Source organism: Pempheris klunzingeri, chromosome 6 (assembly GCF_042242105.1).
Source record: "Pempheris klunzingeri isolate RE-2024b chromosome 6, fPemKlu1.hap1, whole genome shotgun sequence".
In the NCBI taxonomy this organism is placed as follows: Eukaryota; Metazoa; Chordata; class Actinopteri; order Acropomatiformes; family Pempheridae; genus Pempheris; species Pempheris klunzingeri.
In genome coordinates this window covers 28,594,525-28,622,257 of record NC_092017.1, presented here as the reverse complement: position 1 = coordinate 28,622,257, position 27,733 = coordinate 28,594,525, and the positions used below count along the sequence as shown (strand labels likewise).

The window sequence follows — 27,733 nt, the reverse complement described above, 5'->3', positions numbered from 1 at the left end:
TGGAGGAGGAACCGCAGGCTTTCTGAGGGGAGAGTTTGGGAAAATTACACTGAGTTGTAAACAAATTTGTCATCTTAATCTGGGCGAGAGGACAGAGGCAGAGAGGCCTCCGACAGGAAATAGGAAGCAGAGCCCCGATAAGTCCAACACTGAGAGCTAACTTCTCTCATCGGGGCAGATTACTGTTTTAATACAATATGATCAGAAAGCAGCACCTGAACACACCTCAGCCTGAGATATGTGCACCTGCTCACAGCTAGTTTACAGTATAAAGAAGTCAAGATGTCACTGTGGAGCGCCGACAACCCAAACTAAGATCATTAGTGCTTTGCTCCTTGTGTTTTTTCCCCTCTTAACATACAAACGGTCATTCTGGCAGCTTTAAACGGTTCTTTTTTACTTTTAATGTCTAGTTTTTACAGTCAGCACCTTTTTAGTTTGTAGTAATTTCAGTGGCTGCTAATTTTCTTTGCTAATCCTGAATAATCTAATAAATCTCATCATTGTCCAACATTAGCAATGGCACCGTTCCATTACGAGCCACCGTGTACATTAGAAAACTGTGGAACTGGCTCACATAAATGGAACACAGCCTTCATTAATGTTATTAGTAATCGGCTGTGCTCTGATGCATCTAAATGGCTGCTATGAAAAAGGCCCACGGCTCATTTGTTGAGAGCAAAGCTGACTGTGACACCGAGCATCCAGCTACCTGCCTGCCCACATTAAAGGGTAACTGCTGGTGACATGTTTTCTACGAGTTAAAATCCCTGTTTTAGTGAATGTAGTCTGGTGTGTGTGCTGTTTGTGGTTAAACCAAAAGGATCTTCCAGGTCCCTCTCTGTAGGGATCCTTTCCATGATGCTGTCACACACTTAGAATAACACTCTGAGCCTGTCAGTGGATCAAACAAGCTCTTTTAGTGGACCTACTGTGATCAGGTGCAGTTGTCCCAAAGGATCACGTTGCAGCCATTGCAGCCCGTTTGGTGGCTGCTGGCTGAGGTGATCTACTGGACCAGTTCCAACACTTTTACTACCTACCAGTCACTCAGACACCAGGATGTGGACACAGAGGACCCTGGTGACCCGTCTGCACATGATCACTGACAGTGATGAACTCAGATTAAAGGATAATTCTAGTATTTTTAAACCAGAAACAATCTTTACATCTCTCTCGTCAAAGTCACCAGACTCCATTTAAAAAAACAGTGATTTTAAAACACAAAAGTCCCGTGTTCTGGAAGAATTACTGCTTTTGTCAATAGAGTCTGGTGCCTTTGACTGTTGTGTCACCAGTCGTTCAGACACCAGGTGGACTGAATATCTGGCTATTAAATAGTCTGCAGAGGACACCTGTTGTCTACCTTTATCCAGGGACCTCTCCAGGGCTCTGGGTTTCCTCCGGACCACCGAGAGAACGACGGTCTGGCCCGTCCTCTTCATCACCTCCAGGACCTCCTGGTTGGTCAGACCGTGGAGGCTGACTCCATCCAGCTGTTGGGACGGACAGACAGACAGGTCAGACAGACAGACAGACAGACAGGTCAGACAGGTCAGACAGGTGAGGTCGGGCTGTGAATGAATGAATTAATTAGCTGAATGTTCAGAGCAGGTTCTTCTCACCGCGATCAGCCGGTCGTGGATTCGGATGTTCCCGCTCTGATCGGCGGCGCTGCCTGGAACCACGTGTTTCACAAACACACCGACGGCATCTGAACGGGCCGACCGAGAGAGAGGGGGGGGGGGGAGAGAGAGAGAGAGTGTTCAGGTGAGACTGGACCAATCGAAGAGAGCAGCACAACATGACAACACTCCTGATCGATTATCCCTCCTGATCGATTATCCCTCCTGATCATGTGCACCTCATAATTAACTGTTTCTATCTTCAACTTCCTGCCACAGATTATTACAAATATGTGTAGGTGTTTCACAATAAAAGCCCAGAGGCCGCTTCACAATAAAAGCCTTGAGGCTGTTTCACAATAAAAGCCCCGAGGCTGCTTCACAATAAAAGCACAGAGGCCGCTTCATAATAAAAGCCCTGAGGTTCCTTCACAATAAAAGCCCCGAGGCCACTTCACAGTAAAAGCCCTGAGGGTCCGTCACAATAAAAGCCCCGAGGCCACTTCACAGTAAAAGCCCTGAGGCTCCTTCACAATAAAAGCCCAGCAGCAACAGCCTATTGACTTGAGGCATTGAAGTTATTGGTGAACCGTGAGCAGAGTGAAGTGCTTAGTGGTCATACCTTACTGCTCTGGTAGTTTTGTCTGAATAAGTTTCACCAGTGTTTGGCCGTCCTACCTTGGCTGGTCAGGGGGTTGTAGCCGACGATGGAGATGCCGAGGCTCTGGCCGTCCTTCTTGGTTAGAGGGACCTCGTGGATCTCGTACCCGTCCAGGTTGGGCTGAAACCAAACAAACACACACAGTTACCACCTCGGTAGCCAGCAGCACCAACGGGTTCATCTTCTCCAGCAGATTCAAGCTCGTCGCGGCCGGTCGGACTGCTCACCGTCTTGCTGAGGCGGCGCTGGGGGGGCAGGTGCAGGGGTCGGAGGGGGAGGGAGGAGACGGGGCCCGAGTCCGGAGGTGGAGGAGGAGGCGGGGCTGTCGACTTGTGACCTCGGGGGTCTCTGGCGATCAGCATGGTCACGTGACTCCCGCATCCCTGCAGCACCTTGACGACCTGATCGCTGGTGAGGCCGCTGGTGGGCGTCGGCCCGATGCGGAGGATGTGGTCACCTGTGCGGAGACGCCCGTCCTGATTGGAGGAGAGGGGGAGGAATAGGGAGCATGAGAGCCAATCACAGGAGAGAGACAATATACAGGAACAAGTTTCTTCTCAAATATTCTTTATTTTACCATATTTCATATCTAATTACTCCTGTTTTATAAATATCTGATCATATTTTCAAATAACACTGTTCTCACTCACCAGTAAAAACTGAGAATGAATTATTCTCATTTTCCATTTTTACCTTTTGGAGTTAATGCTGAAGAAACTAACACTGCTTCACTGCACAGGTTATTTAGAATAATTAAAAGTCTTATTGCAGCTCAACTCTCAGTTTCAGAATTCGGCTGAATTCCACCTGTCCTCAGGTCTCTGCACTGTTTCCAGTGTGTCACAGGACAAAGCTATGATATAATATCCCCAATTTAATCAGTATCTGCTCTGATTTTTACACCACCATCTAGTTAATGTTTCAGTCAACAATTTATGAAGCTTTCATGTGAAAAGATCCTTTCAGTCTGACCAGAAACAGATGTTTTATCGCCGTCTTCAAACACACCAGACTCCATTGACAAAAATAGCAACTTTATGTCACAGAACACAGGAGCTGCTGGTGTACTGCTGCCTCCATCAGTTTGTGTTATTGTGTGACTTTGGTGTTTTAAAGGATTAGTTCAGTTATAACACAATATTTATGTAACACACAATAACACAAACACACTGACTGATGGAGGCAGCAGCAGAGCAGCAGCTCCTGTGTCCTGTTCTCTAAAATCCCTGTTTTAGTGAATGGAGTCTGGTGTGTGTGCTGTTTGTGGTTAAACCAAAAGGATCTTCCAGGTCTCTCTTTGTAGGGATCCTTTCCATGATGCCGTCACACAGTAAATAATAGCAGAAGATAAACAGGAAAAAGCAGAGGGGGACAGGAAGTGAAGGCAAATGGCAGACTGGGGAATCAGATGGAAGACACAGAGAATAGTGGAAAGATCTGAGGGATTCATGAGTGAAGATACAAAGACATGAGGGGGTGAGAAGAGGAATGAGAAGATGAAGAGAAAATAACATGGATGGGTCAAAAGTGAGGCGGATGAGTGGAGAGAAGGATGAAGATGAAGAGTTAAATCTGTTCATCAGACGCTTCATTTGAACAGACTCAACAGGAAACGTATTGAAGAGCCGGGTGGTTACAGACGTCACAGTGTCGAAGCTTTTTCCACTTCTCTGCAGAGAAATTAATCTTGTCCAATTAATCTAATTGGTCCAATTAATCCACTTACAAGGCGATAATTCCTCCTTCAGTTCTGCTGCTGCCTGCTGTCTGTTCTGATGTACTGCTCGTGTTAAAACACGGTTATTTATGCAGAAGACGTCCACTGAGCTCTAATTTCTCTCAACAGCCGAGGTTTCTACTGCCGCCTGCTCAGCTGGGCTGTGGTGCCTTGCTCAAGGGCTCTTTGTTATCAGATGTGCAGGGAAAAGGAGGAGGTATTAATGTTTCTAAAAACATCTGATTGTACGGATGATGGTGATAATCTCTCTCATCCATCCTCAGCAAAATTCCTTCAAGGGTAACTTGAACTAGGTCCACTAAAAGATCTTGTTTGATCCACTGACAGGTTCAGAGTGTTATTCTAAGTGTGTGACAGCATCATGGAAAGGATCCCTACAGAGAGAGACCTGGAAGATCCTTTTGGTTTAACCACAAACAGCACACACACCAGACTACATTCACTAAAACAGGGATTTTAGAGAACAGGACACAGGAGCTGCTGGTCTGCTGCTGCCTCCATCAGTCAGTGTGTTTGTGTTATTGTGTGTTGCACAAATATTGTGTTGGGTCTTAACTAACCATTTATATCACCAAAGTCACACAATAACACAAATAATCAAACAAATTGAGGCACCAGCAGACCAGGAAATCAGGTCCTCTGTTCTCTAAAATCCCTGTTTTAGTGAATGTAGTCTGGTGTGTGTGCTGTTTGTGGTTAAACCAAAAGGATCTTCCAGGTCTCTCTCTGTAGGGATCCTTTCCATAATGTTTCCCCAAAGGATTACTACGCCGCTCAGTTTAATAATGAGGTCTGGAATAGTACATTTAGATATAAAAACTCACCTTGTCAGCCACGCTGTTCGGGATGAGCGTGCGGACCACCACCCCGGTCGCCTTCCCGCCCACGATGCCGAAGCCCAGACCGGAGCCGTCGTTCACCAGCTCGATTTCCTCCAGGTGCCCCCAGTGATCCTTCAGTACAGGACGGAGGACACAGATGGACGTCAGCATCCAGGTGAACAGTTTAACAGGTGAGTCACTGATGTGAGTCCAGCAGTGTCATCGATGAAAAGGACTAGATACTAAAATAAAACCAGTTAGTTTGTATTTCCCCGACTGACTGAAGCCAAAGTACATTTTAGGATTTTGAACAGGACTCAATCTAAACATGTACAGTGATAATGTGCAAAAATAAATAAATAAATACTAAAACTATTTAACATTTGTCTTTTATTTGTTTTATTATGTCAAATATTTCTCTAAGAGCGAAAACTCGATTCATTTAAAAAAGGAATTTCTGTATAAAATCCATTAATTTTGTTAAAAAAGCTACTTTTGTATTTGAATTCAACACTATAAACATGCTATTTTCAACAAGTTATATCTTATTACCCACCTACAGACAAACTGTATTTTGTAGTATTAACAGCATAAAGCTTTATAAAAGACTTTGTGAAGTCTGGTGGCTTTGAAGAGAGGGATATAAAAGTTGTTTCTGGTTCGACAAAAATGATCCTAAAACATTATGCAAAGGATCCAGACAAAGACAGACCAGTAAGAATAGTTAGTTTAGCCACAAACTGCTGTTACATCACTTTCTTCAAAGACACCAGACTCCATTGACAAAAACAGTGATTCTACCTCAGAGAGCACAGGAGCTGCTGCCTCTTTCGGTAAGGTTGTTTGTGTTATTGTGTGTTACACAAATACTGTACTGGGTCTTAACTGACCCTTTAAAACACCAAAGTCACACAATAACTCAAACACACTGACTGATGGAGGCAGCAGCAGAGCAGCAGCTCCTGTGTCCTGTTCTCTAAAATCCCTGTTTTAGTGAATGTAGTCTGGTGTGTGTGCTGTTTGTGGTTAAACCAAAAGGATCTTCCAGGTCTCTCTCTGTAGGGATCCTTTCCATGATGCTGTCACACACTTAGAATAACACTCTGAGCCTGTCTGTCAGATCATTGAGACTGTAAAAACACTGGAGTTTTCCTTTAATAAGCTGCATTTCAGGAATCAGAATTTGATTAATTCATCTCCGTTCCTGCTGAAGGCAGAACGATTTGATCCAATTATCTATTTTAGCAGATCGATGCAGTCAAACGAGGATAATTTGAGGAATTAGTGAACACACTGATCATTTTATTTGAGTGTGTGTTGCAGCCTCAGTGGAGCCTCACAGAGCTGCCGGCCAGCGATCTGTCCTGAGGTGAAAGGTCCTTAAACTGAACCTCAGCAGGTAATTACCAGCCGAGAGCATTTCCTCCTCTCCGATACCAGCTGCTGATCAATGAGAGGCTGCAGCGCGCACACACACACACACACACACACACACACACACCCCCTTGTACTTCCATGCTTGTGAGGGCCGTCAGTGATATAAACACACTCCCCAGCCACCATCACCTTAACCTAAACCTAATTCCTACCTGACCCTGAACAAATACATCCAAGTACACTTAGCACTGATACACAGAAACAGTCGGATGAGTCATTTGCCTCGTCGGCCATCTTCAGCGAGCTGTAAACACACTTTACTCTCCTGCACACTCCCAGACTACGAGTATTCCCAGCAGGAGAAGACACGTCTGACACGGACAGTCTGCTGTTTAAGCTACACGTATGACGGAGCGACTCCGGCTCAAGCAGCCCTTTAAAACGTCTGTTCTTCTTCTCATCTATATTTAAATCAGGAAGTCTCGTGGAGATTTAGATCTGTAGTCCAAGAGCGACACAACACGATCACCACCATGACAAGAACTACAGAAAACATCAGATAATGAAGGTAGAAACGTCCTCAAAGTCTGAAACTCAAATCTGTTCTCACAAAGAGAACACACACACACACACACACACACACACACACACACACACACACACACACACACACACACACACACACACACACACACACACACACACACACACACACACACACACACACACACACACACACACACACACACACACACACACACACACACACACACACACACACACACACACACACACACACACTTTGACCAACTCTTCAGGCTAAAATTTAATGATTTCCCACAAGGAGAATGAGTAAGCAGGTTAATGTCCCCCCAACCTGAGTAATACGTGACACACACACCACAGGTGGCTCTGGTCTCTTATTACAGCTCTGATCTGATAGAGGAGGTCTTCCTCTGTCTAATGAAACTCCTCCTCCTCCGACAGGCTCAGAGTGTTATTCTAAGTGTGTGACAGCATCATGGAAAGGATCCCTACAGAGAGAGACCTGGAAGATCCTTTTGGTTTAACCACAAACAGCACACACACCAGACTACATTCACTAAAACAGGGATTTTAGCCCACTGAATGCACAAGTTTCTGGTCTACCGCTGATTCGATCGGTGAGTTTGTTTGTGCCACGCAAATATGGTGGAACCAAAGTAACTCTTGAAAACACCAACGTCACACAATAACACAAATAAACTAACTGATAGAGGCAGCAGCAGACCAGCAACTCTGTCAGGTAAAATCACTGTTTTTGTCAATGGAGTCTGGTGGCGACCTGTAATATTAAATCACTGAAAAACCTGATGAAGTAAAACTCCAAAGAACCTTTCAGAGACACACAGGAGACGTTGGGAGTCCTGATGGGGTTCACACAAGCCAGCGAGGGGTGGGGGTGGTGGGGGGTCATGTGACTGGCTGGAGTTCACAGAAAACTTTACAAATTTCATCCAGTTGTTCTTCAGTTAATTTCCTCTTAGTTGAGGCCATTTTAAAAGCCCCTTCAGGTTCCTTTAATTGCACAATCTGTTATTTTTTTATCTGCTCTTTCTGCTTTTCATCATTTTTAGGAGAAGCCGTAAATCAGCTCCAAACTCCGGAGAGCTTTCGCCGACACACTGTCCTCACCGATGGAGGGAAAATACTCACTAAATGGACAAAAGCTGTAAAAATCATATCTGACTGACTGATTTATATCCGTCTTTATACGAGACTTTACTGCGACAAGCTTCCTGTCAGGTCTGACAGCAGAGAGAGGAGCCCAGAGGAGCGACGGCGGGTCGGAGCGGCACAGGAGGCCGACAGTTCCCCCGGCCAGGACAGCGGCTAGAAAACCACAGCCGGGCTTGTGTTTTTGATGCCGGCGCTCCATTAAACGTGACCTCAATAGAGACGGGACATGAATAAAACAAAGCAGGAGGATCGGAGGCCTGGTATGCAGGACGTGGCCCGGGTCCAATGAGCCCAGAGGAGGAGGAGGAGGAGGAGGGTAACAAACAAGAGGGACAGTGTAATTCTGTGCGGTAATGACCCAACAATAGTGCAGGGCAGAATCATTACGGCTGAGGCCAACCTGTGATCCTCAGCCCACATTAACAGTCCAGACCTGCTCCACTTCCACACCAGGTCCTTTACGCCGACTGAAGTCTCTTTTCTTTATTTACATGTCAAAGATCTCACACATTTTCATGTCCTGTCACGTGTTCAGTCCAGCAACTCAAATGTTTTCTCTCATCTGGTCGTCTGTCTGCTCTGAATCTACAGGGTCAGTTTTTTTGGTTTGTTTTGAGTGTTGGAACTGGTCCAGTAGATCACCAGTAGATCACCTCAGCCAGCAGCCACCAAACAGGCTGCAATGGCTGCAACGTGATCCTTTGGGACAACTGCACCTGATCACAGTAGGTCCACTAAAAGAGCTTGTTTGATCCACTGACAGGCTCAGAGTGTTATTCTAAGTGTGTGACAGCATCATGGAAAGGGTCCCTACAGAGAGAGACCTGGAAGATCCTTTTGGTTTAACCACAAACAGCACACACACCAGACTACATTCACTAAAACAGGGATTTTAGAGCTGCTGCCTCCATCAGTACGTCACAAATACTGTATTGGATCCAAACTAACATTATAACGTGATATAACAACTGTGAAGTCGACCTTTGACTTTTTTAAATATGTCGTCATTTCATGATTTTATCCTGTGAGACTTTGTGCGTTGTCATAACTACCAAATGAAGCTGACAGTAAATCAGTTCATCTTTGAGTCCGAGCAGACGTTTGTGCCAAATTTCTCTGCACACACACCAGACTCCATTCAAAAAAACAGGGATTTTAGCTCACAGAGTTGCTGCTGCCTCCATCGGTGACTCTTGTGTTTTAAAGGTTTATAATAATATTTATTGTGACACAAGAGTTTTCCTTTAATTAAAACATGAAAGAAACTTAAAGCTCTTGCTGAATTGATATGGAGATGTCCGTTTAATTGGCTTTAACTAAAGTCTGCGTCGTGACCTCTGACCCTTCACCAGCTCCTCTCCTCTGCGCTCGCTCGCCCCCTCCTGCCTGCCTGACTTCGCTTCGACTCTTCCGTCATGTCGACATTCATTGATCGCGCCTCCTCGTAGACTTAAATACATATTGTCAGGAGCGTTGCTGCAAGTGGAGCATTAACTTGATTTCCTATAGGCTCTGAGGTCGTAAAAATCATCCCAGTCAATGTCAGCAGACTTACGGCTCGTCGTGAACAGGAGGTCTCACTCTGAAACAGAGGCGCGGCCACAAAGTGACCTCCAGTCATGATTGACGCCCTCTCCGCTACAACTGTTTTGAGTGACAGCCAAGCTACTGGATGAAGTGACTCTGTGTGTGTGTGTGTGCAGGATAAAGCTGATTTCAGCGATGCTCCGGACCTCGACGGCGCTGCTGGTTTTAGATCAGACCGTAAAATAATTTCATGCTGAGCCATAAAACTCAACAATGAACAAATGTGCAAACTCAACTTCCAATTTTCCTTCAAGTTTTGCTCCGAAGGGAGAAAAGCTGACACACACAGTAGTTTTGTGGCTCAACATGCACCAAATAAAAGGTCATTTTAACTGTTCAGCAGAGGCTTTAACAGTCCGGATCACATAACTTAAGCTGCGTTAAATACTAAATATTATATAAAATGGACGCTTAAGATTCGGAAGTTACTTTATTTCATGATCCAGCTGATTCTCCCCAAAAACAAGCGACAGTAAAAGTTTAGTATCAGAAGTGTCCGTCCCATCTGCGGCTACACTGCTTCTTTTGTTCCACATTTTAAAAAAAAGGGATAGTTTGTATTATTTGAAGGTCTTTCTCTGTATTCAGTGTGTCTCCTACAGTATTGTAGTATTGTGGATGAGGGAGGGGGGGGCCTCCAAAAGAAAAGACCAACCTAAAAAATAAAAATCCTCAGCATCGGTTTAAGTGGAAACTGTCTTTAGAATATTTTTGCTGCTTAACATCACCGTCAGACAGCACTTTCTGACCTGAAACTGCTCGCTCCTAAGTCACCAGACTCCATTGACAAAATCAGTCATTTTACCTCACAGAACACAGGGGTCCGCTTGGCTTACTGCTGCCTCAAGCAGCGACCTACCACTTTAGTTCAGATCCAAACTAAGCATTTAGAACACCAAAGTCACCTAATAACTCAGGCACACTAACCAGCTGAGGCACCGGTCGACCTGCACCTCATGTGTTTAGTGGGGTAAAATCACTGCTTTTGTCTGAGGAGTCTGGTGGCTTTGAAGCAGGCAAAGAAAAAGAGAACGGCTTCAGTTCCCGTCAGAAAAGGCTGTTTGGCAGCAATTTAACGCAATGAAAATATTCTGAATAAATCGTCCACTTAAACTGATTGACTTTTTTAGGTGGGTCTTGCGTCTTCCGCAGTATATCACTTAGCGTCTGATCTGGGACTCCTGCCTGTTTCTCTACTGTCAGTAATACACTCATACACTGATACAACCAAAAAACTCCAAACTGTCCCTTTAAGAATTTGCTGCTAGCACAGTGTTAGCGTTAGCAAGTCTAAAATATGAGAGGATTATTTGTCATTTACAGAAAGAGGTTAAACGTTTTGGGAAATATAAGTATTCTGTCTCTTTCGTAGAGTAAAATGTTCCGATGGATCATCAGCTTCATGTCAGTGTCAGGGTGTGGTTAGCCTAGCTTAGCATGAAGCTAGCCTGGCTCTGTCCAAAGCGTCCTGTTTGTTTTATCAACACAGAAACGTAAAAACCAAGTTTGTGGTTCTAGGGGGAATCGCCGAGCGTTTCTTACCGCGCTGACGTTGGCGGCGGCAGGCGGTGATGATGACGTGCCGAGTGGGCGGTCCCTGGCCACCACCAGCTCCACCGTCTCTCCGGGTTGCTGCAGGAGCGTCAGGGCCTGGTGCTGGCTGATCCCCGGCTCCAGAGGACTGCTGTTTATCACCAGGATCTGGTCCCTCTCCTGGAGACGTCCGTCTCTGCAGCCACAACATCATCAGTCAGGACGATTCAGTAACATCAAACAGAACAAAGCCCTCTGCAGACGTCTGGCATTCGATGGTTAGTGTTTAAAAGAGACCTCTGGGTCCTGTCTGTTCATACCCTGGAGGCTGAATGACTGGTAGGAGTTGGAATTGATAGACCTAGACCAGATAGACCTGCAAGATCCTTTTGGTTTAACCACAAACAGCCGTTATAGCACTCTCTGCAAACACACCAGACTCCATTGATAAAAACAGTAATTTTACCTCACAGAACACAGGAGCTGCTGCCTCCATCCGTTAGTTTGTTTGTGTTATTCTTGGTGTTTTTTTAGGGTTAATTCAGATGCAACACAATATTTGTTTAAGACACAACAACACAAACGAACTGATCAAGTCAACGGTAGAACAGCAACTCCTGTGTTCTGTCAGGTAAATTCACTATTCTGTCAATGGAGTCTGGTGGCTTGGAAGAACGCACTACAACTGCTGTTACTATCGCTGCCTCCATCAGTTAGTTTGCTTTACTGTGTGACTTTGGTGTTTTTAAAGACACAATAAGACAAACAAACTAACCTATTGTGGTATCAGTAGACCATATTGTTTTGTTTCTATACCTTCTGGTCGAAATCCATCATTGTGGGACCAATAAAGTATTTTGAATTGAACTCCTGTGTTTTGTGAGCTTAAATCCCTGTTTTAGTGAATGTAGTCTGGTGTATTTTAACTTTTCTTCTACAAGTTTCATTTACATTTTGTTGAAACAGCTGTCAGTGATGTAAACTCTGACATGTGTAGTGATTGACAGCAAACCTGTGTGCGACGCCTCCGGGCTGGATGTGTTTGACGAAGACGCCCTGACTGCTGCTTCCTGCAGGATTCAGACCGACCACGCTGAAGCCCAGACCTCCAGAGAGAGGCCGAGTCAGACTGACCAGCTCTGTGCGACGGCCCTGCGCACACACACACACACACACACACACACACACACACACACACACACACACACACACACACACACACACACACACACACACACACACACACACACACACACACACACACACACACACACACACACACACACACACACACACACACACACACACAGGGTTTACATGCATGCTGTGAGCTCTCTGGGTGTGTTTCTGTGTGCATACCGTGGCTCCACCCACCTTGGCGGCGGCGAGGATCCATTTCTGCAGGAGGTCAGACGAGGAGGGCGGAGACTGATGGATGGGCGGAGACGAGCCATTGGTCAGGACGGAGGAGGAGGAGGAGGCGGCGACGGCGGCGGCAGGTGCGGCCGAGCTGCCGGCTGGATTAGCGGCGCTCATGATCAGCTGACCCTTTTTGGAGAAACTGAAGTCGCTGCAGACATCAGGAGGGATGCTGCTCAGCTGCAGACAGAGAATAAGAAGTGTTTTATTCATTCTTCCTATTTCAGACTGGATTTTACATTTTAAAACTCAGGTACCAGAAGATATCAGCAAAGTAAAGGAACATTTCAGTCATTTTCAGGAGGCCTCGCCCCGTCAAACACATAAACCACAAAGTGTTCAGAACATCTGGGTCCCCAAAAAATAATTCCTGTCATCTATGTTGTGTTTTCTTTAGTGTGGAGAGGAGAAACATCACCAGCAGGATGGATGCACCAACTAGTCTGAGAAGTTCTCCCAAATGGACAAAACAGCCAAAGCACCGACGCTGTTTTAAACCGAGAGAGTTCTGTTGGGTCTGTTCTGTTTGAGTCTGGTGGCGAGATGATGTTTACAAAAGAGTGAAAACTGGATTTGGGTTAAGGTTAGGGTTTGTTAAAAGGGACAAAAATATAGAATTTCTGTATAAAAATGTAGGGATCCTTTCTATAACACTGTCACACACTTGGACGTACTACATTGTATTGCTCTGTTCAAAACCACCAGCCTCCATTGACAAAAATACAAATTTTATCTTACAGAGCACAGAGAGCTGCTGGTCTACCGCTGCCTCCATCATTTAGTTTGCTTTTTGTTACTGTGTGAATTTGGTGTTTTAAAGGGTTGGTTCAGGTCTAATACAGTATTGATGTAACACACAATAACACAAACAAACTAACGAATCAAGACATAACTCCCATGTTCTGTGAGGTTAAATCCCTGTTTTAGTGAATGTAGTCTGGTGTGTGTGCTGTTTGTGGTTAAACCAAAAGGATCTTCCAGGTCTCTCTCTGTAGGGATCCTTTCCATGATGCTGTCACACACTTAGAATAACACTCTGAGCCTGTCAGTGGATCAAACAAGCTCTTTTAGTGGACCTACTGTGATCAGGTGCAGTTGTCCCAAAGGATCACGTTGCAGCCATTGCAGCCCGTTTGGTGGCTGCTGGCTGAGGTGATCTACTGGAACACTGTCATATATCAGTATAATAATAATAATAATAATAATAATAATATAATATTGATACGGGTCATGTGCACGTGAGGTCAAAAAGGTGAAGACACCCTGACCAGCTTGAGGTTTCAGCACCAAACTCAAAAACAAAGAGCCGGAGAGAGAGAGAGGGAGGGAGGGAGGGAGGGAGGGAGGGAGGGAGGGAGGTGCTCTTATATGCAAGGACGTTGTCGACAATAAAGAAAGACATGGAGGGAAAAAAATGAAGCGTGGAGGCCGGGGGGGTAAGTGGGGAGGAGAGAGGGAAAAAAAAAATCAATAGATTCCTCTGCAGACTCTCTCTCTCTGAACAGGTAATGTATTAATGACCTTTACACTCACATTGTGGAAACTTATCAGTCTGCGGCTTATTTAGGCCGGGCTGACGGAGCAGGATCCAGAGCCATTTCATCAATACCGCCTCGACAAGGCCGTTACTCAAACCAAGACACTAGATATTAAAGCTTGATAGATCCGCAGAGAGCCCGGGGAGGGAGGGAGGGAAAATAAATAAAGAAAAAGAGAGAAGTCCCCGCTTCATATACCCTCCACAGGCTTCTGCAGACGCATTCATAGACTCAGCTGTGACCTTCGCAGCACTTAGAATATGAAGCCCAGCGTCAGTTATTGCCATTATCTTAATTTGGCCTGCAGATTGTTTATTGTAAAGGCTCCACGTCAGTCGGAGCTGGAGCTGAATACAGATGGCCGCGCAGAGGGGATTCAATGTCCCCGCTCAGCCCCACTGACGGGTCACCGCGCCGGACGGGGGGGCGGAGCCGTACCGATACCTGATAGGCTGTCAACACCTGGGCGGAGCTCAGCACACGTCAGATCAGATGGGAAACGTTCAATAGTCTGCAGAGCGACTGCAACTTTAGACCGTCGATACAGCTGCACTGATACACACACTGTTTACATCAGAGAGAGGAGGGGGGAGGAGGGGGGGAGGAGGAGGAGGAGGGGGAGGAAGAGGAAGAACCAGGAGGACAGAGGAGGAGAAGAGGAAGAAGAATAGGAGGAGAAGAAGAAGAACCAGGAGGACAGAGGAGAAGAAGAGGAGGAGGAAAAGAAGAAGAACCAGGAGGACAGAGGAAGAGAAGAAGAGGAAGAAGAAGAGGAGGAAGAGAAGAGGAAGAAGAATAGGAGGAGGAGGAGGAAGAAGAATAGAAGAATAGGAGGAGGAGGAGGAAGAGGTCTGCTGGTTCAACGTAGTGTGACGAAACAAGATTCAGTCTCTGTGTGACAGGTTTTCATTCTGCCTCGCTCAGAAGCTAAAGTCAGCAGGATCGACATGTTTGGGTCGTCTTCAGTAGAGCCAGCAGCCTGTAGCCATTAGCTGTGTTAGCGTAGCTCTGATCTGGGCTCTCTCCTCTCCTCCTGGGGGGCCAGCAGCCCCCCCTCTGAGGTGTCTGGCTGGTTGGACGATGTTGAAGATGTTGTTGACAGCAGTCGACTCAACTTCATCCACTTTAAACCAAACGCTTAACTCAAACTTCTGTCATAACTATCGAAGGGCGTCTGTACGTCCCAGGTGTGTCTCTCACCTGTTGGCGGAGCTGCTTGATGGAGTGCTGCAGGGTGAGGATGTGGGTGAAGAGGGGGCTCTGCAGGGTGTCCCTCAGGCTCCCCACGGTGTCACTGTGGGTCCACTCCTCCCTCTGGACCAGCTTGGTCTGCAGGCGCTCCAGAGCTCCCAGAACCTGCTGGCGCTCCGCCGCCGACACTGAGACAAACACAGCAGGTGTGAGCGTCTCCTCCACGGTTACTGTTAGAGAGTCACCGAGCGGCTCGGACCGCTTACCTGCTGCCACGTTCTCAAACATCTTCACCTGTCGCCGTCAGTCTGGACAGACAGAAACCAGCTGTTAGTTCAGACCCAGGAAACAAAACACAAGTTAAAAAGGGTCTAAAACAATATTTATCTCCAGATGATCTTCTTCCATAAATATATAAAACATGTTCCATGTCATTAGATCGTCCATAGACCTTTATACACCGTATATAACACAGCTGGAATTAAAAAGGTAGAAGAAGAACGAGGAGGAGCTAAAGGAAAAGAGGGAGAAGGAAACTTTAGACTTTGATGATTTATTGTGATAATTACAGATAAACTGATGATAACTTTTCCATTGTGAACAACTAAGTTATAATAATAACAGATTTTATTTTTTAAATAATTCAGTATAACACTCTGATCGTCTACTTTGCCGTTTTTTTGATCGCCGTCTAAAAGCTCATGTTCCAGGACTGGGAGGGTTCATTTCCTTTGGGCTTTTAATGTGAAACATCTGCAGGAAGTGCTGCGAAACAGCAGCTTCACATGAAACAACAGGCAGCAGAGTGGAAAAACTGGAATTAATTACTGACTGAAAACCGCTTCGGGGCGACTTTGTTGTCGTGCCGGTGGAAACGTTTTACTGAACTCAGGTGAACATGGAGGATCTGTTGAGTCTGAGCAGGCTGATTTACATTTTAACGTTTTCATCCTGTTTTACTTCCTGATTCTAATGTAAACCACTGAATTCCTCGTGTATGAAACCTGCAACTCAAATAAAACAAACCTGATTCAAATAAGCACCTGATGCTCTCTGCAGCCGAGGAAAACAAAAAACTGTCAATTTGTCAATGGAGTCTGGTGTCTTTGAAGAGAGTGACATAGCCAGCACATGTATCCAGAACACATCACACCAGACTCCATTCAAAAATCCAGTATTTCTACTTTGCATTAACAATAACTAACAGCAGGCAAAATCTGTAGACCAAACATCATTTCCCAACATTTTACAGAGCAAACAATTAATTGATCGGTGACAGTCAACACTAAAACGACCACTTATTCAACAGATTATGTGTTTAGTTTAAAAGAGACGGTGTATCATCCAGTCACATATGAACCCTGCATGCTGCATATAGACGTTAATATACATACATGTGCTGCACATAACCACCACCATCATCATGCATATTAATCAATCTACTACATTACCACCATTTGTGTTTGTCTACAGTCTTCCAGAAACACCTGACCTGTTTTATTTCCCTCTGATGTTCAGCTTTGGAGTCCCTGCAGGTGTGTTTCTGTCTTTAACACCTGCAGCAGGCTAAAATACTCAGTTTAATTCAGATTAAACTGAAGTCAAACACAGAAAAAAGCATCAAATCCTAAACTCTACTCAGCTGGAAACAGAGTTTGGCGACCGATGCTGTAGGTGAAAGTTTCAACACCACCTGCGTCAGGAGTTTACCTGGCAGCCACAAACGCCTCCTGACGATCACCTGGTTGGTTCGCCTCACCTGTAAGAGAGACACCTGCTGACTCATGTGGAGCAGAGAGTCACCTCCACATGTGTGCGGTCTGACTGCTCCAACATGGCCTCTCTGTGCTGCGTTCAGGTGTCTGCCTCACAGGTGAGAGGGCTGCCAGGTTCTCAGCCTGTTAAGGCAGTGAGAGCTTCATCAGCACACACAGGTGGGACAAACACACCACAGTCATCCACAGGCTGTGTGCGGGGCGCCTCACCTGTGCGCGCACCTGAGAAACCAGGAAGTGAAACTCAACAGCACACAGGGAGGGGGGAGAGGGTGAAACCACCTGTGGAAACGTATCAATAAATCCATGTGCTCGCCTTTGTCTTGTGTTTAATCGATAAGTGTTTCATTGATAATGGTGATAATAATCAGCAGGTGCATCAAACTTTAAAAAGCAGGAAAGAAAAACACTTCAACGAGCTGCGAACTGTTGAAAACACAAACTAAAAACTCAGCCACGACTTCAAACTCCACTTCTGCGTGTGTTTGTGAGCGTCAGCGGGTCGGAAACGACATTTAAACGACATTTAAACAACATTTAAGCAGCTCGTCCTCCTCCAGCCTCACAGCAGCACCGCCGCTGGCTAACACCCGGCTAGCCGCTAGCATGCTAAGTTAGCTTGTTAAAAAGAGGCTAAAAGCTCTTTTCGCCGAGCTAAGTGTCGGATAAACAGTCGGAAGGTGCAGCGGACACCCACAGGTGAACTCACAGAAAACAGGCCGCTTTAAAAGGGTTTTAAACTGGTGGAAAACTCACATGAACTGGATCCAGTTTGGCACCAGTGTCACTTTAATGCTGCATTCAGGAGCTATCGGAAATATAAAGTGCCAGTGAGTTGAATTGATTTTGAAGCATTTCTAAACAACCTGTGACCGACAGTGTCTCCTCACTTGTTTTTATATGTGATGTATATAATAATTGATTTAATCTATGAATGGCAGAATGGTTCTGGTTCTTCATTCTGGAGCCGCTGTAAGGGCAGATTTTTGTCCTAAAGTCTGATGTTTTGCTTGATTTAATAAATGTTTGAAAAAACTAAAGTTACCTGTTTATATGGAGCTTTAATTTGCTCTGTGTGATGACAAAAATAGTGATGTCAGACATAATTTAGTAAATTAAAGAACAAAAGATAAAGTTTAGGATCATTAAGACCTAATGTATGAGAAACAACTTTTTTTTTGAATAAATAAATAAAGAATCATTATAAATCTCCCCATTGTGGGACTAATAAAGGAATATCTTATATTATCTGAATTTTCAATTGTTGAATTTAATCTTTCAATAAGGTTTTTGAGATTGACCTTTCAAGCCAAATTGTTCATCTACTTGGAAAACCACAACATAATGCGTTGAAATATATATTTTTAAAAGCCATAGAAAAGTAAAACAAAGCCAAATACATCTATAAGTGACATAAAACAAAACAATTTCATCTTAAAATGAGTTTATTTGGTCAAACATCATTTGACTCTTGTTGGTTTTTCTATCGCGCTACAGTTCTCTGAATTAATATTTTCTTTGGGTGGCTATGAAGGCATCATCCCGTCACGTGACAGACTCAGTCATGGCGGCCTCCCGGAGACGGCTGGTTTGTTTACGCTCCGGGATCTGGACCCTCTTGTTTTACTGGATTTACTCTGATTTAAAGCTGGTTCTGTCGGAGGAGGTGGACAGCTGTGAACACCTCAGACTCGGACAGTATCCTTTAATTTCTGTTTACTCACAAAACCCGGATTTAACGGAACATAATGGACCTTAAAGTGGTCGCTAGGGTTAGCCGCAGCTAGCTCAAAGCTAACTTCAAGATGTGACTTTACTGAAACAGATGATAAAACGGTACATACATATCAGAAATGTGATGTAACATGTTGTAGTATAATTACCTGCAGTACAGTAAAGGTACGAGGCCACATTATAAGAGGAAGTATTAATGTCACACCAACATATAATCCTTTAATAATCCATGAAGCTGTTGATGCTGACAGTAAAAGTCCAGCTTCATCTGGGAGTGTGTGTATTGATTGTACTATAAGTCAATACAAGGATACACTAGTCTTTCCTGCAAAGTGTGAGTCTTTGGAAGTATTAGTCTGTTATAGACACAGTCGTTACATTGCTCTCCTTATAGCCACCAGACTCCATTCATAAAAACCGTAATTTTATCGCAGAACACAGAAGTTGCTGGTCCACCGCTGCCTCAGTCTCTTAGTTTGTTTATGATGTTGTGTGTTACACTAAAATGGTGTTGGATCTGTAGTACCATCTTATAACACTGAAGTTACACAATAACACAAACACACTGACTGATGGAGGCAGCAGCAGAGCAGCAGCTCCTGTGTCCTGTTCTCTAAAATCCCTGTTTTAGTGAATGTAGTCTGGTGTGTGTGCAGAGAGCGATATAACGACTGTTTGTGGTTAAACCAAAAGGATCTTCCAGGTCTCTCTCTGTAGGGATCCTTTCCATGCTGCTGTCACACACTTAGAATAACACTCTGAGCCTGTACCGAGCTGGTCTGGACTCCTTCACTCTCCTCATGTACCGCTGCAATGATCCAAAGATAGACGAGGCCACTCAGGAGCCGGAGAACTGCAGGGAGACGACGGCCTGGGGTGAGTGTGACGCCACGACACGTCTGTCTGACAGCTGCTACGATGCTGATGTTTCACCCTGATGTTTTTGTTCAGTGTGTCCAGCACCCTGACTTTAGCATCTCATGACTTTTGACCTCTGTGGTTTAAATAATGTGTACTGCACCTTTAAACATCAAGCAATTCAAAACAAGATAGAAAAACTTAAATTAAAAGAAACAAAGAGACTGATGGAAACTATCTTCTGTTCCTCTGATACCTGTCGTTCTACCTGTGTGTGTGTGTGTGTGTGTGTGTGTGTGTGTGTGTTCAGTGGAGTGCCTCCCAGCCCCAAACATCAGCTGTCGGCTGGCTAACGGGACAGAGTTCAAGTTCAGCGGGGAGGAGGTGGGCTTCAACAAAACCATCCCCTGCAGGAACGTGTGAGTGCTCACACACACACACACACACACACACACACACACACACACACACACACACACACACACACACACACACACACACACACACACACACACACACACTCACACAATAAAAATAAATAAATAAAATAACAGGATTAATGATTCTCATTACGACTATTTTGATTGATTACGATAATTGTTCCATTTATCGTTTATGCCTCTTATCATAATTGTTGCCTTTGACAAAATCAATATATTGATCACCCTGTAAATAATAAGTGTGTTTCCTCCCAGGAGTGATTATTCCTACAAAGTAGCGGTGGCTTTATCTCTGTTCCTGGGCTGGCTGGGAGCAGACCGCTTCTACCTGGGATATCCTGCCCTAGGTACACACACACACACACACACACACACACACACACACACACACCACACACACACACACACACACCACACACACACACACACACACACACACACACACACACACACACACACACACACACACACACACACACACACACTCACACCACACACACACACACACACACACCACACACACCAATAAAGCAGGCAGAAGAAGCCAAACGTTGTCCTGGATAAACACAGAAGAGAGAAGTAACTCTAATGTCTGTAAATAAGAGAAGTGTGACACAACAGAGGATCAAACAGCTCTGGTTTAGTCTCACCTGGATTATTGATCAGTGGTTTGTAAGATGAGAAAAGTGCAGCTGGTCCAGAACCAGGCGGCACGAATGTTTCTGTTGGTCTGAAGTGAAAACCAGATTCTGTTCTCTGATGGTCTTCATCAGAACAACAACTAAAACAGGTGTGGATAATGTTGTCATGTTGTGATGAGCAGTGTGACTCACTATAAATACTGACAGAGCTTTCACACAGACACGGTTCTGGTTCTGGTTCTGGTTCTGGTTCTGGTCTCAGAACCGTGGTGCTTTCTGGCGAACCAGCCTGCGTTCACACCAGTTTAAGCAGAACCAAAGTGGGAGGACGTTCCTGTGAGGAAGTAAACAACACTGGTAAAATGGTGAATCACATGGATTCTACAGCCAGCTGTAGTTCAGATATTATTATTTTATATAGAGATATAAAATATTATAGATATAAAATATTATAGATAAAATATATTATAGATATAAAATATATTATAGATATAAAATATTATAGATATAATATATTATAGATATAAAATATATAATAGATATATATTATAGATATAATATATTATAGATATAAAATATTATAGATATAATATATAATAGATATAATATATAATAGATATATATAATAGATATAATATATAATAGATATATTATATAATAGATATATATAATAGATATAATATATAATAGATATATTATAGATATATATAATAGATATAATATATTATAGATATATATAATAGATATAATATATTATAGATATATTATAGATATATATAATAGATATAATATATTATAGATATATTATAGATATATATAATATATTATAGATATATTATAGATATATTATAGATATATATAATAGATATAGTCTCCTCAGCAGACAAACTCCTTTGTACACGTCACCAGTCAGAATGGATTCATGTCACCAGATTGACTTTAACTCTGTTGGAGCCAAACTGTCGTCTGTGTGATCGATCAGTGTTTCCACTTTCTAGAAACACAGACGGAGCCAGTTTGTGCTGCTTTCACTGCCGTTTCCACGTCACCTCATGTCACCCTGAACAGGTGAAGCAGCTGTTTCAGAGAGATAAACATCTGATGAATAACTTCTTAAACCTAAAGAACGCGTCTAGATATTTAGCGCTGCAGAAAGGACACCACACAGCTGATCTCAGGTCTGTCTCTGCACCCACTGCTGAACACTAGAGGAGCCGCTGAGCTCCCGTTGGCTGCTGCTGGTCTTAAAACACGGTTTCTCCTCCTCCGGCTCGCAGGAGGCCTGAATAGAAAAAGGCGGCGCTGCCCTTTAATTGTTTCCGTATTCTTGTGGTTTTTCCAGCCTGAATTCAATGAGTCTCTTTCTGCCAGTGATCTGCACACAATAGAGCATAAAACCCAAAGAATGACAGTTATGATTACCACAACAAGGACGAGTTATTATCAGCACACTGAGGCCTTCTTTTAATTAGACACCTGCAGCAGCACAAAGGCTGAAAGGCTGTGTGTGTGTGTGTGTGTGTGTGTGTGTGTGTGTGTGTTGCCAGGGGGTATTTTGGACGGAGGACAGCTGCTCCAACAAACACCTGGCCTGATTTGGCACAGGTTGGCCCAGGCTGAGCCAAGCTGGGCCGAGCCGAAGCCAAATCTGATTCATTTCTTGAAAAAAAATAATTTTACAGGCATCTTTTTCATTAAAGGGCTCCATGGGGCGAACGGAGGCATCTGGATAATGGATCTAACTGTTAGCGCCTCCTACAGGCTGCAGAGGGCACTACAGCCTTAGTAACGACAAACATCATCCCGATATTTTGTCTGGTGAGATAGATCTGTGAAATAGTTTAACCAGAAACAGCTGTTGCATCACTCTCTTCAAACCCACCAGACTCCATTCACAAAAACAGGAATTTTACCCCACAGAACACAGGAGCTGCTGTTGCTCCCACTGCTTTGTCCAGTTAGTTTGTTTGAGTTGTTGTGTGACTTTGTCTTATTTCTGTTACCCAAATATTGTGTTGGACCATTTAAAACACCAAACAAACTAACCAATCGAGGCAGTGATGGAGGCAGCAACTCTACTACAATTCTACCGTGCTGTGAGCTAAAATCCCTGTTTTAGTGAATGTAGTCTGGTGTGTGTGCTGTTTGTGGTTAAACCAAAAGGATCTTCCAGATCTCTCTCTGTAGGGATGTAAAGATGATTGTTTTCTCCATTCATTCATTCATCGTCCTTAAAGTTTGATTATACAGTTTTGTTCGACCAACTATCACAAAAATATTCAGTTTACTGAGACTGAAAACAATAAAAACCTTCATTCAGGAGAAGTTTTGGTATTTTCTTTGGTAAACTTTGGTAGTAAGTAGTTATATTTAATCTTGGCTGTCTGTCCCTTCAGGACTGTTGAAGTTCTGCACTGTTGGTTTCTGTGGAATCGGCACTCTGATCGACTTCATACTGATCGCCATGCAGGTGAGTCACAAGAGCATCAGGTGGGACACACGTATTATTATTATCACATTTTATTTATCACATTTAGAAACGACGTCAGAAGAACGCAGCGTTTAGAGGGCAGGGGGGTAAAAACAGCTTTAGTGAGGAAGAATTGTTCAAAGTGATTTAAACAGGTTAAACCTTTCTTCAGGTGTGTGTTTCTCTCTCACACACACACACACACACACACAGCCTCTTAAAAAGTGACACCTGTGATGAAGAGTTCCTTGTTTTCCAGAGGATCCATTTCAGCGTGGCACGTGGCGGCAGGGCCTCGTATTTTAGCGGCTAACTACCCGGCAGGTGGGGGGTGGGGGGTTACCCGGTGAACCTGATGAATAAACAGGCGTCGGCCTTCTGATTATTATTTACGTCCATCCGTGGTGCGTCTCTGCGAGGCCCTCAGGATGAATGATGCCTCCAGAAGCTCCTAATGGACTCGAGAGGACGCAGACAGACGGATGGAGTGAGGGGAACCGGGAGGTGAAGGGACGGATCGCTCCTTCCTGTTCAAACGCTTTAGATAATAGAGGCTCGGCATCCATCACGTGAAGGTGTGACGGCGCCCGGCGATGGATGGACGCTGGACGGATGCAAGTCGTCAGTCGTGTTTGACGGATCAGAGATTTTAACAGCAGTTAATGTGATCATGAACCCACCAGGCTGAAGTGTCCTAAAAGATCCTTCAATCACATGGGAACAAAACACCAACTTATTGATCTGATTTATCTGGAGAACCTCTAATAGTTTCACAACAAAGACTGAAGCGCTGAACTCACCAGTTTGGACTAATAACGTTATGCTACAGAGATGATCTCTGATCTGCTCCCACCAGATCCTGATAGAAGAGTTGTATGGCTCCAAGCTCCACATGCTAATGCTACATGCTAATGTGTGAAATGAGTTTCCAGTGTTGTCCAAATTAACCCTTTAAAACACCAAACCTATGAACCAATCAGTGCAGCAGCAGACCAGCAGCTCCTGTGCTCTGGGAGCTAAAAGGTCCGTGTGGACACCAGACTCCATTGACAAACTGGTTGTTTTTACACAGGAGCTGCTGATCTACTGCTGCCTCAGTTGATTACTTTGCTCATGTTGTTGTGGGACTTTAGTGTTTTAAAAAGTTAGTTTGGAGCCTTCATAATATTTATATAAGGCACAACAACACAAACAGATGAACTGATTGAGGCAGCAGTGGACCAGCAGCTCCTGTGTAAAATCCCTGTTTTAGTGAATGTAGTCTGGTGTCTCTTTCCTCACCCGTTACCCTCCCACCTGTACAGCAAAGCGTCACCTGTCTCATGTTGTGTCTCCCTCTGCAGATCGTGGGTCCAGCAGATGGAACAAACTACATCGTGGATTATTACGGCGCCCGGCTGACCCGCCTGTCCATCACCAACCAGACCTACAGGAAGCCACACCTGTCTCTGTGAGCACACCTGGACGGGAACCCTGTAAGTTCAGAAAACACTCGAGGTGATCGCTGTGTTTTCTTCATGTTTTGTATTTACTGGTAGGAATAACAGGATGGATTAGGGGGATACCTTTAAAAGAACGACACCCACCTCTCCCACAGGGGAGCTGTACAAGGGACCATAGAAGAAGAAATGAAGGAGGAGGGGCTCTGAACTTCAGTTATGGATTAAATGATCAATAATAACAACAAGAGATGAAGGTAGAAATGATCCTACAGCTTCAGGACTGGAAACAATCAGCATCCACATCCTCAGGACGCCTCAAAACGTGACACCAGTCAGTAGAAACAAGTGGGAAAACGTGTCATTTTGATTCAGACGGGAGTTAAACTCCACAGGTCAGACACACACAGAGTCCTCTGAGGGGCGGAGCGGTTAAATATCACAGAGTTAAGTCAACTGGAGGAAGGTTTCTCTGGGACCGAGGAGGCGACGCTGGCCTGAATATAATCCCCTCCATCTCCTCTGGAGCCCGATTACTGTCCAGATGAATATTTTAATATTAGAGCTCAGTTAGAGTGACTCCAGCAGCAGGAGTCTACCCAGAGTGCACTGGGGGAGGGTAACCAAGTACTTTTACGTTACTCAAGTATTTTCTTTTTAAGCTACTTTCTTCTCCACCAAATCTCAGAGGGAAATATTGGACTTTTACTGCTCTGTGTTTAGCTTTTGTTTGGTGGATTGTTATTCTAAGTGTGTGACAGCATCATGGAAAGGATCCCTACAGAGAGAGACCTGGAAGATCCTTTTGGTTTAACCACAAACAGCACACACACCAGACTACATTCACTAAAACAGGGATTTTACACACGACCTGCTGGTCCACTGCTGCCTCGATCAGTTCATCTGTTTGTGTTGTTGTGCCTTATATAAATATTATGAAGGCTCCAAACTAACTTTTTAAAACACCAAAGTCCCACAACAACATGAGCAAACTAATCAATCGAGGCAGCGGTAGATCAGCAGCTCCTGTGTAAAAACAACCAGTTTGTTAATGGAGTCTGGTGTCCACACAGGATGTGTTCTGTGAGGTGTGTGTGTGTGTGTCTGACCTCCTGTCCATCTGTCTGTCTTCAGGTCCGTCGTGTAAACACAGAGACGACATCATCGACGGAGGACAAGCCCCCACAGTCTTTATGCTCCATTTAGATGAACTTTATCGACACGCTGAACTTTAACGCCCAGAGCACTGAAAAATGACCCGTTGTCACTTCCTCTGTCTGTGCGGTCACGTGTCTCCACATCTGTCCAGCTGCTCGGTGTCTCTGGGCCCTTCTGGGTTTATTTAATATATTAGAGGATGTTGTTGTAATATATTGTGATGTTTTCTCTCTAAGTTCTGATGTTTTTCCATGAAAACTGTAAATAAAGTTCCATTTTTTGTCGATTGACGTGTGGCGTGTTTATTTATCGTCCCCGCTGAGTTCTCCATGTGACAGATTTATTATTATTTTAGATTATAGTGAACTTTACTGAACAGAAATACATTAATAAAACATATCTAAAGTCCTTAAAGTGAGCTCTACCTTCATCATCAAAGTGAGAAACAACCAGTAATCAGAATCTATTATATTTATTATTATTATTTGTCTTTTACTGAAAAGACTTTTTTACAGGAAACAGTATTTCCTCTTAATACTTTAACTGAAGTAGAAGATGAGTAGCTTTCTTCTTCAGCTGCCGTCAGTTTGTGTCTCCTGTGTTTTATCATGTGCCCAGTTTGTACTGTGCTTTTATTGGGTTATGTCTGTCTGTATTCATGTCACTAATTAATATTTTATACTTTAATAAACAAATACAGCTCAAGAAAAGGGTTAACAGCTGGTTCAGTGCTCTCCTCAAACACACCAGACTCCACTGACAAAAACACTAATTTTACACAGGAGTTGCTGGTTTACTTCTGCCTCAGTTGGTTAGTTTGTGTGAGTTATTGTGGGACTTTGGTTGTTTTAAAGGGTTAATTCAGATCCAGCACAATATTTGTTCAACACAGAGGAACTCAAACAAACTAACCGATCGTGGCAGCAGTAGACCAGCAACTCCTGTGTTCAGCAAGGTTAAATTACTGTTTTTGTCAATGGAGTCTGGTGGCCTTAAAGAGAGCGCGATATAACTGCTGTTTCTGGTTAACATCACCAAACTCCATTGACAAAAACAGGAATTTAACCTCACAGATCACAGGAGTAGCTGTTCTACTGCTGCTTTGATCCGTCTTTGGTCTTGAAAGGTGTGAGACACACAATAACACAAACAAGACAGCAGGAACTCCAGTGTTCTGTGGAGTCTGGTGGAGAACAAACTGGATGAGTTTTGGTGGGAAACACTGAATGTGATCAGCGCTAACGTGGCGACTTTTCATGAAGCGAACTGGTTTTAAATCATCAGCTCATAAATCAGCTCATCTCCTATTTCTGGTGTAAACGAGACAGAAAAACTGCAGCCGGACTTCAGCTGTGAGTGTTTCTTCTGTTTAATCTTCAGAAACACACAGAACCAAACACAGAGTGTGTGTGTGTGTGTGTGTGTGTGTGTGTGTGTGTGTGTGTGTGTGTGTGTGTGTGTGTGTGTGTGTGTGTGTGTATGTGTGTGTGTGTGTGTGTGTGTGTGTGTGTGTGTGTGTTTCCATGTCGAGTTAGCAGCCATGTGGCTTCCATCAAAATTCAATTATCATACTGTACCACGCTTCACAGGACACACACACACACACACACACACACACACACACACACACACACACACACACACACACACACACACACACACACACAGGAACCATACTGAAACTATTAAGACACTCCCTGTTTCTCTCTGTGTGTGTGTGTGTGTGTTACAGTTTATTATGATGAATATCATCTGAGGTTAAAGGTGGACTGCGACCCACCCATCACTCTCTCTCTGTTTGAATCTTGAATTCTTCTGTTGAAGTAAAGTGAAATAAAATAAAAATGCAGTTTAGTTTCTTTCTCTTTGTCTCACTCTCACAGTTTTAAGTTTGTTATGAAAAACTTAAAACCTTTAGATATTAAACACAAAATCAATAAAAGACAAACACTAAAAATCACAGAATCTGAACTTCAGCCTTAAAAACATCACTATTTTATCCTTAATTG

General features: G+C 44.0%; 2 protein-coding genes across 2 annotated transcripts in view; one reads left to right on the top strand and one right to left on the bottom strand.

The window, feature by feature from the left end:
- patj (PATJ crumbs cell polarity complex component) overlaps positions 1-15,497 on the bottom strand; it is a 109,538-nt gene extending 94,041 nt beyond the window's left edge. Inside the window, exons 1-9 of the mRNA XM_070832976.1 lie at positions 15,219-15,497; positions 12,436-12,660; positions 12,074-12,213; positions 11,071-11,257; positions 4,849-4,977; positions 2,514-2,762; positions 2,304-2,406; positions 1,626-1,714; positions 1,367-1,496 (exon numbers count right to left, since the gene is read on the bottom strand). Of these exons, the coding sequence (XP_070689077.1) occupies positions 1,367-1,496; positions 1,626-1,714; positions 2,304-2,406; positions 2,514-2,762; positions 4,849-4,977; positions 11,071-11,257; positions 12,074-12,213; positions 12,436-12,660; positions 15,219-15,497 (1,531 nt within the window). The remainder of the gene's footprint in view (positions 1-1,366; positions 1,497-1,625; positions 1,715-2,303; positions 2,407-2,513; positions 2,763-4,848; positions 4,978-11,070; positions 11,258-12,073; positions 12,214-12,435; positions 12,661-15,218) is intronic.
- Positions 15,498-18,529: 3,032 nt separating this feature from the next.
- tm2d1 (TM2 domain containing 1) lies at positions 18,530-26,008 on the top strand. Its single transcript, XM_070832596.1, has 7 exons — positions 18,530-18,685; positions 19,524-19,594; positions 19,887-19,995; positions 20,272-20,363; positions 23,054-23,127; positions 24,471-24,602; positions 25,701-26,008. The coding sequence occupies exons 1-6, from the start codon at positions 18,549-18,551 to the stop codon at positions 24,579-24,581; spliced, it is 594 nt and encodes a 197-aa protein (XP_070688697.1). The 5' UTR covers positions 18,530-18,548; the 3' UTR covers positions 24,582-24,602; positions 25,701-26,008.
- The last annotated feature ends 1,725 nt before the right edge of the window (positions 26,009-27,733 follow it).

Bases quoted from the DNA above. Each gene is read 5' to 3' on its own strand.
- tm2d1 (XM_070832596.1), top strand. From the start codon at position 18,549: ATGGCGGCCTCCCGGAGACGGCTGGTTTGTTTACGCTCCGGGATCTGG. The intron at 18,686-19,523 runs TCCTTTAATTTC...TCTCCTCATGTA, and splicing joins CACCTCAGACTCGGACAGTA to CCGCTGCAATGATCCAAAGA. The intron at 19,996-20,271 runs GTGAGTGCTCAC...GTTTCCTCCCAG, and splicing joins ACCATCCCCTGCAGGAACGT to GAGTGATTATTCCTACAAAG.